This window comes from Eschscholzia californica, unplaced genomic scaffold, assembly GCF_041429995.1.
Source record: "Eschscholzia californica isolate CP2 unplaced genomic scaffold, dmEscCali1.0.p SCAF_3, whole genome shotgun sequence".
NCBI classification, from domain to species: domain Eukaryota; kingdom Viridiplantae; phylum Streptophyta; class Magnoliopsida; order Ranunculales; family Papaveraceae; genus Eschscholzia; species Eschscholzia californica.
The window spans coordinates 44,725,913-44,739,475 of NW_028238420.1; the positions used below are offsets into that span (position 1 = coordinate 44,725,913).

A 13,563-nucleotide genomic window follows, 5' to 3' on the forward strand; every position below is an offset into this window, starting at 1 on the left:
TAGGAATTTTTGTCCCTGGGGGCACATTTGTAAGGTAGTTGATAAAAAATTAAGTAAACAGAACTATTTTTATTGATTATAAAATTTCAAATAAATACACCTCTATAATTGTCCTCGGCAAATTTTCAACTTTTGAAATTGGTACATAACGATTTCATAATACTATTAAAGAGATGGATAAAGAATGATAAAGAAAAAAGAATAATTTTAGTTTAAATTAAAAACAATTCAAGACTTCAAGTGGATTCGAATCGAGAACATAAAACAATAACTCCAAAATTAATGTTAATGAGTAGCCGCAAACCAAAGAAAGAAAATAAATAAACATGAGGGCCAACATAAAATTTAAAGGCCACTATTTTGGGGAAATAAGCAAAATTTCTAGGGCAATAAGTTTTGGGTGGAAACAAACTTTTTTTGTTTCCTCCAAACACTACCCATTTCTTCTTCCACCATCTTCTTTCTCACCAATATCAACTCCGCCGGCCGTTATTTCCGGCGAAACTTCGGTCATCCATATCTCTCTCTTCATCCCTCTATCTTTTCTCTCTCTCTTCATCCTTCTCTTTCCTCTATCTTCTATTTCTCTCTTCATCCCTCTCTTTCTTCCATCTTCTCTCTCTTTCCTTTTTTTTTTTCAAATTCCTGCAAAGGGGACTCCCCTTCGCCGGAACCCAGATCCAGACGACCTTCGTCTGGAAAACCAGACGAAGGGTTCCGGCGAAGGGACCATTCCCTTCGCCGGAACTTACAGAGAGAGAGAGAGAAAGAGAGAGAAATACAGAGAAGAGAGAGAGAGGAGAGAGAGAAGACAGAGAGGAGATAGAAGAGTTGCCAGAGAGGAGAGAGTGAGATCCGGTCGCCGGAGTGGGAGAGTTGGCCGGAGAAGAGATAAGGTGTGTTTGGATCGAGTTTTTTGGTTTTCCACCGTCTTTCCCGGAGATTTTTTAGCTTTCCCCAAAGCGGTGGCCAATTTAAAACCCCTCTATCTAAATAAAAAAGATTTAGTTCAAATCAAAGAGATGTGAGTGCATGTAACAAAAGGTGAGTGCATTTAACATTTCTCACCTAATAAATGAGGTCAAAACATTAAGGTATTAATAGGTTGGACTTAGAAATGAAAGTAGGTGGGGTTAGAAACTTGAAATGAAATGGGCGGCAATGTATAACGTTAGGCTGACTGTGGGTTATTACTTATTAATGCCTCTTATGTGGACACACCAAACATAGAGCTAGGGTTTGAAGTCACTATGGGAGCTCACATTTGGGATGTGGGGGCATGCGCCCCCACAGGCCCCTTATGTGGGCCCGCCTCTTATGTGGGCCCGCTCCTGATTTGCAGTACTCGAGTTTGGTTGAGCGACGGGATAAACGACATATGCGGCAAAGAACTGGATATGTTGATGATGAATCTGGAATGCGATGCACAGATAATTAATTGATCAATCTCCTAAATCACCAAATACCACAAAATGAAAGAGAAATGTGTACTTTTCTTGCCTGTCGAACTCTATGTAAGTTTAAGTAATTAGAATGTTTTCATTTGCTTATAAAAAATGGGTTGACAATTTGATAAGTGTGTCTTTATGGAACATACCATGATCAAGGGCGATGTAAGCAGTGCCTCCATCTGGAAGATGCTCCATCGAACTTTGTCGAATAATGCGGGAAACAATGAGATCACCTTTCTATGTGCACCCATGTGTCACCCGACGACAGGGGACAACTCGAGAGGGGCACATTGGACTTTAATGATATACGATGTATTTCTACACAGTTGGACGCATTATGATTCCATGTTCTTTGATAGAAAGGTGACAAAGGGTTGCTTGGCCAATGCAACTGAACTTGCAGCATACATTGAAAATGCAATGGAAGAGACAGAGTTCACATCTTCTGGTAGCATGAAGAAGTCTGCGAAAATTCTGGGGAGCCAACATTCCCAACACAGGGTGAAAACTAAGTGTTTTAACCTAACTCTTTGTGTTGCAGTTTTTTCTGGGAACATAACTATTTATGTTGAGAACATTACTCAGAATGTAAAGAGTCGGCCAAAAAGAAGAAACAGGAGAAGCAGATTGGAAAAGAATGGCCTAAAGGAAGAGGGTAGAACCCACCCATATAATATTGGAGAAAATACGGGATTGTGGAGGTTGAACCTGGATTGAAAGTGTGGGTGAAACTTTATGTTTTTTGTGAATGATGTTCTAAGGAAAAATGAAGTTGTTTTTGAGAAAACGGGTTATGTTCATATGAGTAAACCAGGAAAAATGATTTTCGGAACCCGTTTTTTTTCCGAAAACTGTTATTTCCCAAAAATAGTTTTTTCTCGAAATTGTTTTATCTGAAAACCTGATTTTTGTGACAACTGTGTTTTTCTTGAAATCCATATATCCCTATATAACTTTTTTCCCCCGAAAACATATATTTTTCCCCCAGAAAATCGATTTTTTCCACGAAAGCCAATTTTTCCGAAAATCATTTTTTTTCTTTAACCAAAAATTCCTGAAAACTGCTTTCGCCAAAACCCATCTTTTCCTCGAAAACCGTTATTTCGATAACTAAATTTCCTTAAAAAAATTGTTTCATGAAGACCGTTGAATCGGTGTTTCGTGAAAAATAGTTTTTAGGATAATTCGATTATCGAAAAAACAATTTTCGGGAGAAAAAAAAAAATGTTTTTCAGGAAAAAAAGTTTTCAAGAAGAAAACAGTTTTCGGGAAAAATCAATTTTTGAGAAAAAAAATTCAGGAAAAAATAATAGTTTCTGGGAAAAACATTCTTTTGGAAAGGAAAAAAAAATTGTTTACGAAAAAATTAGGAAAAAGGTTTTGAAAAAGAAAAATTATGAAGAAACAACTTTTGAAGAAAACAGAGGGTTTTCGAAGAAAACGATATTCGTAAAATAAAAAAAAGTTCAGAAAACAGGGTTTCTTTAAAAAAAATGATGCGTTTAAAAACTCAAATAATAATAAATTCTAGGATTCTTAATAGTTACCAAACAAAGCAAAAAATTTACTTGGACTCATGAATGTGTGGAATCATGAATACGAATGACTCATGAATCCAGAGGTTCATGATTTCTTCGTCCACACACACCATAAGATATAAGAACCATCTTAGATTGATGGAGTGGTTATAATTTAGAGAGATTAGTGCGGCAAGGTGGGTTAAAATGCCACCCAAAAGCTTAGATGGAAGAGTTGTAACCATTCACTAGAAAAAATTAGTAGATACAAGCACTTTCTATAGAAACAAATGCAAAAGGTCTCCCACTCAGAATTCCAGGATTCTTTTAAAGGGAGTAAAATTATTGGGAGTGATTTGGTTGTAAATGTGACAATATTAGAATTTAGTGTTCACCCTTAACTTAGGAGATTTACTAAATTGGTAACAAAAAATGTAGTCCTACAAAACTATAAATATGGAATTCGCCTAAGAAATAAACATTCAAATAAGTTTAGTCCCACATCACCCAAAGAAGTGAACATGTATCCTGTGGGATTCCTATAAATATCTTTCCTCTCCACCACCACTAAATTGCAGTATAAGTATTTTATAGCAACGAAGAATGGTGTTGATGGAGGCTGAACTCGAACTTCAAGTATCGGATCCCAAGGTTTTTGATGATTATTTCAAGAAAGCAGCTTATCACCGAGGCGATGGCCTGATAGATGTCAATGATTTTTTCCTCTTCTTTGAAGGTTCCAACTTGCTCATGGAAACTGTTAACATGGTAACCGTATTACTACTGATCTGATTCTCGAATATATATCGTAGTGATTTTCCCCGTGTGTTAACTGTGTTTTCTTTTTTGTTGCAACCATTTGTTAACTGTTGAGAATTGCAAATCCATAATTTTTAGATATGGCATATTGTGTGTTTATTGTGCAGATATGGCGCCTCATAACTCATGGCAATATAGTCGCTATGGACACATGTTATTTAATAGGACGAAAACAATTTTATGAAGCACTTCAGCTTACAAGTTTAATACAAAAAAACAAAGACATCATAGAGGTTTATGTTAAAAATGTAAATGAAAATGATAAGTATAGTTACAAGGAAGATCTTTTGCCAAAGCTTGATTTACCTAATGTCCCTCCACCACATATTGTTTCTCTCCCACCAAATCGCGATACCACCAAATGGCTAATTGCTCCCGAAAATTATAGCCCATTAGCAGGTGTGACAGAACCATTACCATTCTGGGAGTATGTGGATACTACCCAAGATGTTTTACCAAGTGAAGAATATCTATATATATTACCGGATGGTGCTGAATATTGTAAACCTGCAAATGGGTTTGGTTGTAAATTTTGCTGCAACCATATTAAAGTTCATTTACCTAAAACATGGTCGAAAATAGACGATATCAGGGTTTCACTTCCAGTACGCCGTGATTGGCTACCGTGGGAGGATGTGCCAGAGTTGATTAAAGCACAAATAATACCAAATCTACCACCCCTACCATCAGCACCACAGTAATAAGCATCATGTGATATATAAGGTATAGTAAGAGCAAATACTACTTTTTTTTAGCATTATGATTCTGACTGCTTTTAATTGAGTTTTAAGGAACCTACTAGGTGAGGGTTGTTCACCTAAAACAAGAGTTGTTGATTTCTATTGCTTTGAAATTTGAATTATGTTTTATGAATCATTTTTATATAGAATTTTTCGCTGATGACAAATTGAAACTATAATTTGCTCTCTCTAAATCGTGACCGGATATATATAATTCCGAGACATATTTCTTATATGATGACAAACGTGCGACGATATATACCTGGTCCAGATATGTCTCAGGCAGAGAGCATCACCCTTGTTTTTTGACAAAGATATTTGTCTTAGTATTATTTAGGCATTATATTCTAATTCCTTTTATACCAATACATTTCCAATTTGATTTTCTAGACAATATAAAAGTAGAATGCATTATTTTAGTTGTTTTACTTGTTGGTGTCTCTCCCATATAATTAGGACAGAAAACAAGTTTTACTCTTTAATAGATGTTATTCCATCTCAAAAAGTATTTTTTGAATGCAATGAAAAGATTATTTGTATATCTTGTGTCACAAGTTGTATTTTGTAATTTGCATAGTACATTTTTCATTGTGTTTAGTGTACCGTGATAGACGTAGGACAAATATGTCACGAGTACGAAGTCAAATCCCAAATTATATGTGGATATGTTAAGTACTAAAATTATTAAGCCAATCATATCATGCGACCCATCGTAAGTAAGAACATGCTTACCATTGTTTGGAGGTCATATATTTTAATTCTTGAAGCGGAAATTAAAAATATTGAAATTCACAAGTGTCAACAGGATAGTTCTAGCATCCGGGCCAAATGATGTATGACAATCTATTGTAGTTAACGTAATCCAGTTGCTCAAAAAATATTTTCTAATTTTCTGAAACCTTTTTTTGTTATGCTGTATATTTAGATCTGAAGATCTTTATTCTGACACTTATCTGAAACGAATCTAGTGTGGATATGTAATTTTTTTCATTGTAATGATGTAAACTTATCTGAAACAGATGAGATCTACATTCTAATGTGAATATGTAATTTTTTGTAACGGTGGTGATGATGTAAACTTATATGATTTATATATTGGTATTAAGTTATATTTTCTTAACACATTTCTTTTAAAGTTGGGATTAGAAGATTTGAAAAATGCAATCGTATTTTGTTAATTAATTTCTTGTTTGCTGCTTTTTATTTATGTAATTTCTTGGGTTATGTTTTTCTTTTTGTAAATTTTATATTGTTATAAATATATTTATAAATGAAATTAATTAATTTATTAGTTTTTTTCAAAGAACCCGAGCTTGTTCGGCCCGTGATTGGCGACAGTGGCAAAGCCATAATTTTTTTTTTTTATGTAGGGGTGCATTTAAGTTAAAGGAAATACAAATTCATATGCTATAAGAAAATGACTTTTATCGATCATAAAATTTTGAAATTTTATCTATTTATATTTGTCCTCTACAAATTTTCATCTTCTGAAATTGTTGCATAGTAACTTCCGTAACCTGTTTTGCAATTTAGAGAAAAAAATTTTGAGTGAAACAAGCTAAGATGATATAAACTTCAATTAAATTTAAATAAAGATGAGAATAAAAAGGAAAAATCATACATCTACCTTCTTTTGATGTCACGACCAGTAAAAAAGATGAGATCGTGACTTCGTGAAAAAAAAACTAACTACAAAAATTTATAGTTTTTGTATTCTTTTTTATTTCCTATTTAGTTTAGAATTAGGATTCAAATTAGTTTATATGAATAAAAAAAGATATTAGTATACGATGATGGAGTGGAATTTTTTTATTTTAGTTACTCGATAAAGAATTTAGTGTATAACTAAAAGTAATGTCCTCCATGGTTAGGGTGAGTGGATGTGTTGGAGGCAAGTAGTTTGTTTAAAGAGTTATTTCCCAAATGGGCTCCAACTGTGTAACCAGCTTCCTGCCTGACCTCCTACTTTAACAAAAAATATCCATATGACCCCCTTTTTCAGTTACCGTTAACTTTCCGTCAACCAGTCCTCATTTCTCTCTCTTCCATCTCATTACCTCTCTCTGCCACCTCACGTTATCGCCAACTCATCATATTCTCCGGCGAAGGTTGCCGCCCGACCAATTTTCTGGCCGGCGACCTTCAAACATTAATTTTTTTTTTTTAAAATGTTTGAAGGTTGTTGGCCGGAAAATTGGTCGAACGGCGACCTTCGCCGGAGAAGATGATGAGTTGGTGATAATGTGAGGTGCAGAGAGAGGTAATGAGATGGAAGAGAGAGAGAGAAATGATGAATTGTTGACGGAAAGTTAACGGTAACAGAAAAAGTAGGTGATATAGGTATTTTTGTTAAAGTAGGGGGCCAGGCAGGAAGTTGGTCACAAAATTGGTGGCCATTTGGGAAATAACCCTTGTTTAAAACATGAAGAAAAATTCAAAATGCACACCCATCTTGTTATATACACACATAAAGTTAATTTTTGTTTAAGTTGAAAGAAAGAGGTGAGTGCTATAACAAAAATGATGCGTGTATTTAACGTTTTCCTTCAAACAATGGAGGGTCTTAAGATTAAGAAATCAATCCCGTCAAAAGACGGGTGGGCCATGGGCCATTCAAAATTCTTTAGTTTTGCAATTAATGATGGGATGCTGATTCGGGGTGAAAATTTTGAAAGGGAGGATGAAAAATTTATAAGATTATCAGGAAAAACGAATTATCCGAGGTATCCTACATTAAATTTAACAAAAAGTCCAACAAGTTTAATTTTTCTTTTTTTGATTGTTTTCCAATAAACCCTTTCCGTGTCTACTTTCCATCTTTCTTATTTCTTAAAACAAACCGGAAAAACTTCTAGAGAGAGAAAGAGGCTTCTACTTCATCTTCAGGAATCTTCAATAATGGGGCATTCAAATCAAACATCATCATCAAACAATCCTCCTCAAGAGAGGTAACAATGTTTCTTTTACTTCCCTTGATTGATTTTCATGCCTAAAACCCTAAAAAAAATTCAATTTTGTAATCTAGGGTTCTTAGGGTTTAGATTTGTATTAGTTTATCTTCCTTAGTACTTATATTGGTTGTTAGGTTTAGATTTGTGAATCATTATGATGCAAATTTTGACCAAGATTTGATGAATATGATGGCATATGATGAACACGAAGGACTGTCGATCGTCGCAACTTTTCGGGGGTCGACAGTCCTACGAAAGATTTCGTGGGTCGACAGTCCTGCGAAAGATTTCGTGCGTGTAAAATATCACTAAATTTTTAGTTTCAGAGTTGAGAATTGCTTCTCTAAATGGGAGTGACCATTTACTGTTTTACTTCTGTGGGTTTGTTTAGGAGATATTCCAATGTTTTATGGAGTGCCCCTTTATCTGTTAAATTCTTATTAGTGCTCAGTTTTCCTGTACTTTTGGAATATTTTGTTATGTAGGCGTAAAAACAGAGAGTGGACGAACATGCTCAACCTTTTCCCCCCTCGTGTTGTGGTTCCTACTCAGAGGAAAAATCCCCATACTATGTCTGAACGTGTTCGACGTGAAGAATTACGCTCCAAACGCAATGCTGAGAAAAGTTTGCTTCACAACCCACAAATTTTAGACGAGGACGAGTCAATCGAAGAATCGGGTGAGGAGGAGTCGGGTGAGGAGGAGTCTGGCGAGGATGAGTCAGGTGAAGAAGCGGACAAAGAAGCAGGGGATGAAGTGGTAGAAGAGGCGGAAGTAGAAGCGGGAGAAGTAGCGGGTAACGAGGCAGAACTAGTCGTTGATGAGGAAGAATTCCCCGCGGACCGATCCTTACTTAAGTTCTACAAGTTGCACATTGCCAACTATATATGGCATGGGGAGGTAAGTGTTTATCTTTGAATGATCAATTATTTTAATATTTTCTCTTACTCATCTTGTTTAATTTTGGGTTAATAACATGTTGAGTTCTAGCTTCTGGATCAAGTTTTGACCATCAAGCCACAACTAGGTGGATTGATAAATGAAACCTCAACGAGGAGTGCACCTTCGTGAAACAAAAGGTTCGAAATTCTGGGTTTCAATCAATTATTGAACATGTGTATCAAAGGCAAGATAAGGCACTTATTAGTGCTTTTGTGGAGAGTTTTTTTACCAGAAACCAACACCTTCCATTTACCATTTGGGGAGATGATGATCACACTGAACGATGTGAAACACATTGTCAATCTCCCTATTGATGAAAATCCGGTACATGGCGCAACAAGTCCCTCAATGTACTTGGATGATGTGTTAAAGTTGATTAATAGAACTCTAGGACTTAGTCGTAAAGATGCGAAGGATGCATTAAAAAACAGGAGTTTGAAAAGAGTGAAACTAGAGTATCTAATGAATAAATTTGAAAAGTAGAAGAATAATTTTTCGAAGCAGAAGAAGGAGTATTGCGCAAGGGCATATTTACTTTACATCGTCGGATCTTGTGATGAGAATAATTTTAGGCAATATATAACGTAAATATAATAAAATTTGATGGACTGCCTCTTTCATATTATCGAGCTTTAGGCCTCTTTCATATTGTCGGGTTTTTGGCCTCTTTCATTATGGTTTAAATTAGGCGGTTATCGTGCTCATCACATCTTCATGATGTATCAATGCCTTGTACCGACTAAAGTAGGTCGTAGTCGATTTATCAAAAGAAAAAAAGAAATTTTGGATATTTGTATTCTACAAAAAGAATTATTAAATTAAGTCTATCTTTGTAATTACAAAAAACAAAATTTTGTCATTTACGACTCGTTTGTATACTAGCGAGCAATAGGATCAGGCAAATATGAGTGAAAGTATGAAGTCGACGAAAATGCAAATATCATATAGATCCAGGGAGAAATCAAAGAGGCGGAGAATGAGATCATGAGAGAAAACTGAGATAAATGTGAGAAGGAGAGAATCTGATCTAAAATTTGAACAGAAGAGAAAAATAGAAAAAAAAAAAAGTCAAATAAGGGCATCTCCAATGTGGGGAGGGGGGCTAGACTCCCAAATTCAAATTTTAGGAGCCCAGGCTGACGTCCCCAACCCGGGAGCCCCATGTTCCCGGGCTTCCAAATGGGAGTCCGGGATGGGGGATTCCCAGCCCCAAAAACACTCCCAACGTATTGGGGGATCCCCTATTAAAAGGGATCCACCCCAATACTCCCTTCACCTCTTCTTTAATTTAATTTTTGGAATCTCTCTCTCTTTCTCTCAATTTCCTGCAATTTCTCTCTCTAACAATTTCTCTTCCTCAATTCATTTTTCTTTCTTCAATGGATAGTCCAAATTTCAATAATGCTAGCTATGTAGAATTGTTAAACTCCGATTTCAATTATGATGAAGTTAATTTATCGAATGATGGAGTCGAAGAAATTTTTGATTGTAATGAAACGCCAACGTCGTCGGTTTCCCCTAAGCGTTATACTAATGTAGATGATAATGTGCTTGTTAATGCTTATTTACATATTGCGACCGATGCGATTATTGGCAATGATCAAAGAGCAGGTACTTTCTAGAACAAGATTGTCGAACACTTCAACGAGCGTACAAATCAAAATCGTGTACCAAAGGGTCTTAAATGTCGTTGGAGCAAAATTAACAAGCAATGCGCGAAGTTTTGCGAGTATTTGTCATTGTTGCATAGGAACCCAAAAGGCGGAGAAAATGATGATGATCGGATAATTACTATTATTACATTTTGACAACATTATGATTTATTTTTTACAACATATTTGGAATTTAAAATTTTATTTTTGCAGTTGAAGTCCGCAAAAGAATTGTTTAAACGAAACAATGGCAACAAAGCTTGTAAGTTCGAACATTGTTATAAAATTTTGAAATACCATCCCAAATGGTCATCAAACTTATCTCAATCTTCGTCAAACAAAAGAAAACCTTCTTTGGACCAAGACGAAGGATCTCCCTCTACAATACAACAAAGACCACTTGGAAGAAAAGCAAGCAATGAGGCTAGAGATAAATCCAAAAGTAGTGAAAGTTCTGCAGCGATTGAGTTTTGGAAAGAGAGAAATGTGAATCAGAAGACTAGAGATAAACTTCTCAATGACACCATGAATGCGCAAAAATAAAGTCTAATCCTTAAAGACAAAGAAATAGACGTGAAACGCAAAAATTAGACGTGAAACAAAAAGAATTAGTCGTGAAACAAAAAAAATTAGACGTGCAAATAGATACCAACAACGTTCAACGGATGCAAATGGAGATAAACTTGATGAACACAGATACTTCAAACATGAATCCCAAACAACTTGCAATTCATAGGATATTGGTCTCAAATTGGGTAAAGGCGAATGAGGAATTTTAATGAATGTATGAATTTTAATTATGTATGAATTTTAATTATTTATTCTTTTAATTATGTATGAATTTTAATTATGTATGAATTTTAATTATTTATTAATATTTAATGAATTTTAATTATAGTAATTGAATATTTTGAATTTGGGAGTCCCTGTTCGGATTCCGACGTTGGAGTTGAGATATCTCTAGAAATGTTTTTCCGAAGACAATGTTTGGAACCCAAAATATTTTTACGAAAAGTATAAAGTAGAAAGTAATATAAAGATATCGAAAAGTCTAAATGACCCGTCTTGACGGACCGTCCTGTCCACGTGGACAAGAAGCAGTTAGACTTTTCAATGCATTTTTTTGAAAACGATGAGGGACCGGAGATTGAATGGGTCTGGAGAGAGAAACTGAAACTTAGAGCATCTCCAATGGGACACTCTAACAAACACTCTAAAAGTCCTAGTTGTCAAGGGCCAATAGAGATTCTCTTTCCTAAATGTCAATATAGAGACACTCTAATTTTTGTTGGTCTCCAATGGAGATCTCTAAAGTGTCTATGCTTAATACACATGTTTTTTTTTCAATTCAATAGATAAAAAGTAGTTGAAAAGCAAGATTTTCTATTGGTTGAAATTTAAAAGTAACACTTAGAGAGTCTCAAGTAGACACTCTCATTTTAGAGTTTCTCTCTCTAGACACTCTCATTTTAGAGCATCTCCAATGCAAAACTCAAAAAAATCTCTATTCATCCTATGTGTCAAGTTCCATTTGAGATTCTCACTCCTAGGTGGCGTTAATAGAGATCCTCAATTTTTTTTTGTCTCCAACGCAAAACTCTAAACTTATATTATTTACTTATGTGGCATCGTTATTTTTGTAAATAAATAATAAGTTATTTTAGAAAATATAGAAGACTCGAATTCTATTGGTTGAAAATCAAATATTGATGAGTTGGACAATTAAAGATATCTCAAGAGGACACTCTAGAAATAGAGTGTCTTCTTGAGATATCTCTATTCCACCCTCGACACGTCATCTTAGAGATCCAAATAGAGTGTTGCATTGGAGAGGATTTTTAAGAAAAAAACTCTAAAAATCCTAAGTGGCACTCGGAATTTCTAAGATTGAGTGTTGCATTGGAGATGCTCTTAGAGTTTCTCTCTCTAGACACTCTATAATAAATGTGTCCACCTCATATTAGAGTGTCTAATAAAGTGTTCCATTGGAGATGATTTTTTAACAAAAACTCCAAAAAATCTATGTGGCACTCTAAGTGTTAGAGATCGAGTGTCCCATTGGAGATGCTCTTAGCTCTATCTCTATCTCTGTTAGCTCCTCCTTTCTCTCTCTAGTTAGTCCCGCACACTATGGGTTTTGGCTGAAACAATTCACCGTCTTCACCCTTCATTCAAACTAAGATCCCAAACAGATGAAGATAGTGAAGACTGATTTACTTACCAAATCAGAAAAGAATTTCAAAGATCTGTTTTTACATAACTTGTCTTTATTTCTTCTACTAAAAAGGAAGATCTCTTTTTTTCTGGTCTCAAATCCGGAAGGGGAAAAGGAAGATCTCTTTTTTTTCTGTTGGATCTTATAAATCCACTTATAGCAGATGATTAGTCTATGATATTGAGAAAAAAAAAACCCTGATTTTGAACAAAGATTGATCAAGTGATGACTCCATATAGTTTGATTTTAGGGACTGGAGAAGGAAACCCTAAGTGTGGAGTCATGTTCTTCAAGAAGACAACACCCTAATTTTTGGATAGCATAAAGAAGATGAAATTTATCTTGCCCTAATTTTTATCCATCCAAGTTGAAGAGGTCATGAATTTTGAGAACTCAATTTGTTTATCCAGATCATAAAAAACGGACCTTGAGTGAGAAGAAGATTAAGAAAGAGAGTTGGATAAGAAATTGATTATTTCCATCAAAAAAATATCTCTCTCTCTAGACAATTCCTCTCTCCAGACCCTTCCTCTCTCACGTATTACTTTGATGATGACAACGTGGAAAGTCTGTTGGCGTCTTGTCCACGTGGACAAGACGGTCCAACAGACGGTCCCAAGATGCGGGTCGTCTAGACGCATTGAAGAGAGTTTCACCTGATATATTTGATCCTTAATGCTCTTAATATCCTGCCAAATCAACATTAAAGACTTCGAGAAATAGTGGATATTGTTAAGTAATTCGAGGAGAGGTTTTAAGTAAATATGTTAAATTAATATTGAAAATAAGTAAAAAAAAAATAACACAAGATATTTCATAATTACAATTCAGGTAAAAAATGTACGAAGTCTAAAATATTTTTTTTGTCATTTTGTGTAACTAATTCTTTTTTTTTCTTTAAGTTTAAAATGTTGATTAAATGAAATGAAATTCATAGGGGTCAAGGGCGGCGCTCAGGAGTTCCTTGTTGGGATCAGTTTGACCGGGGCTCAAATCAGACTGCGGCGAAGGATCTTGATACACTCTTTGTCGTTCTTTCACTTGACTGATGTCAGCGTCGTCAGCTCAATGGATCTTTGTGAGGTACTATATGCAGGACTAAAGACCATCCTTCGGGGCTTTAAAGGATAGGGGATCATATTGGAGCTCAGAGTCGAACTGTGACCAGTCCTAACTTTAGCAAGGAATCCCGGACTTGTCAGCTTGGGCCCCTGGAATCAATAAGAAAAGTGGGTATAAGTCGAAATAGAGTCATTCCTCTTATACTACCAAAGAA

The 13,563-nt window shown here is 35.2% G+C and overlaps 1 protein-coding gene across 1 annotated transcript; it reads left to right on the plus strand.

The window, feature by feature from the left end:
* Positions 1-3,542: 3,542 nt before the first annotated feature.
* LOC147550741 (uncharacterized) lies at positions 3,543-4,663 on the plus strand. Its single transcript, XM_086671413.1, has 2 exons — positions 3,543-3,736; positions 3,895-4,663. Exons 1-2 carry the CDS (start codon positions 3,572-3,574, stop codon positions 4,486-4,488), a joined length of 759 nt encoding a protein of 252 aa, XP_086527539.1. The 5' UTR covers positions 3,543-3,571; the 3' UTR covers positions 4,489-4,663.
* The last annotated feature ends 8,900 nt before the right edge of the window (positions 4,664-13,563 follow it).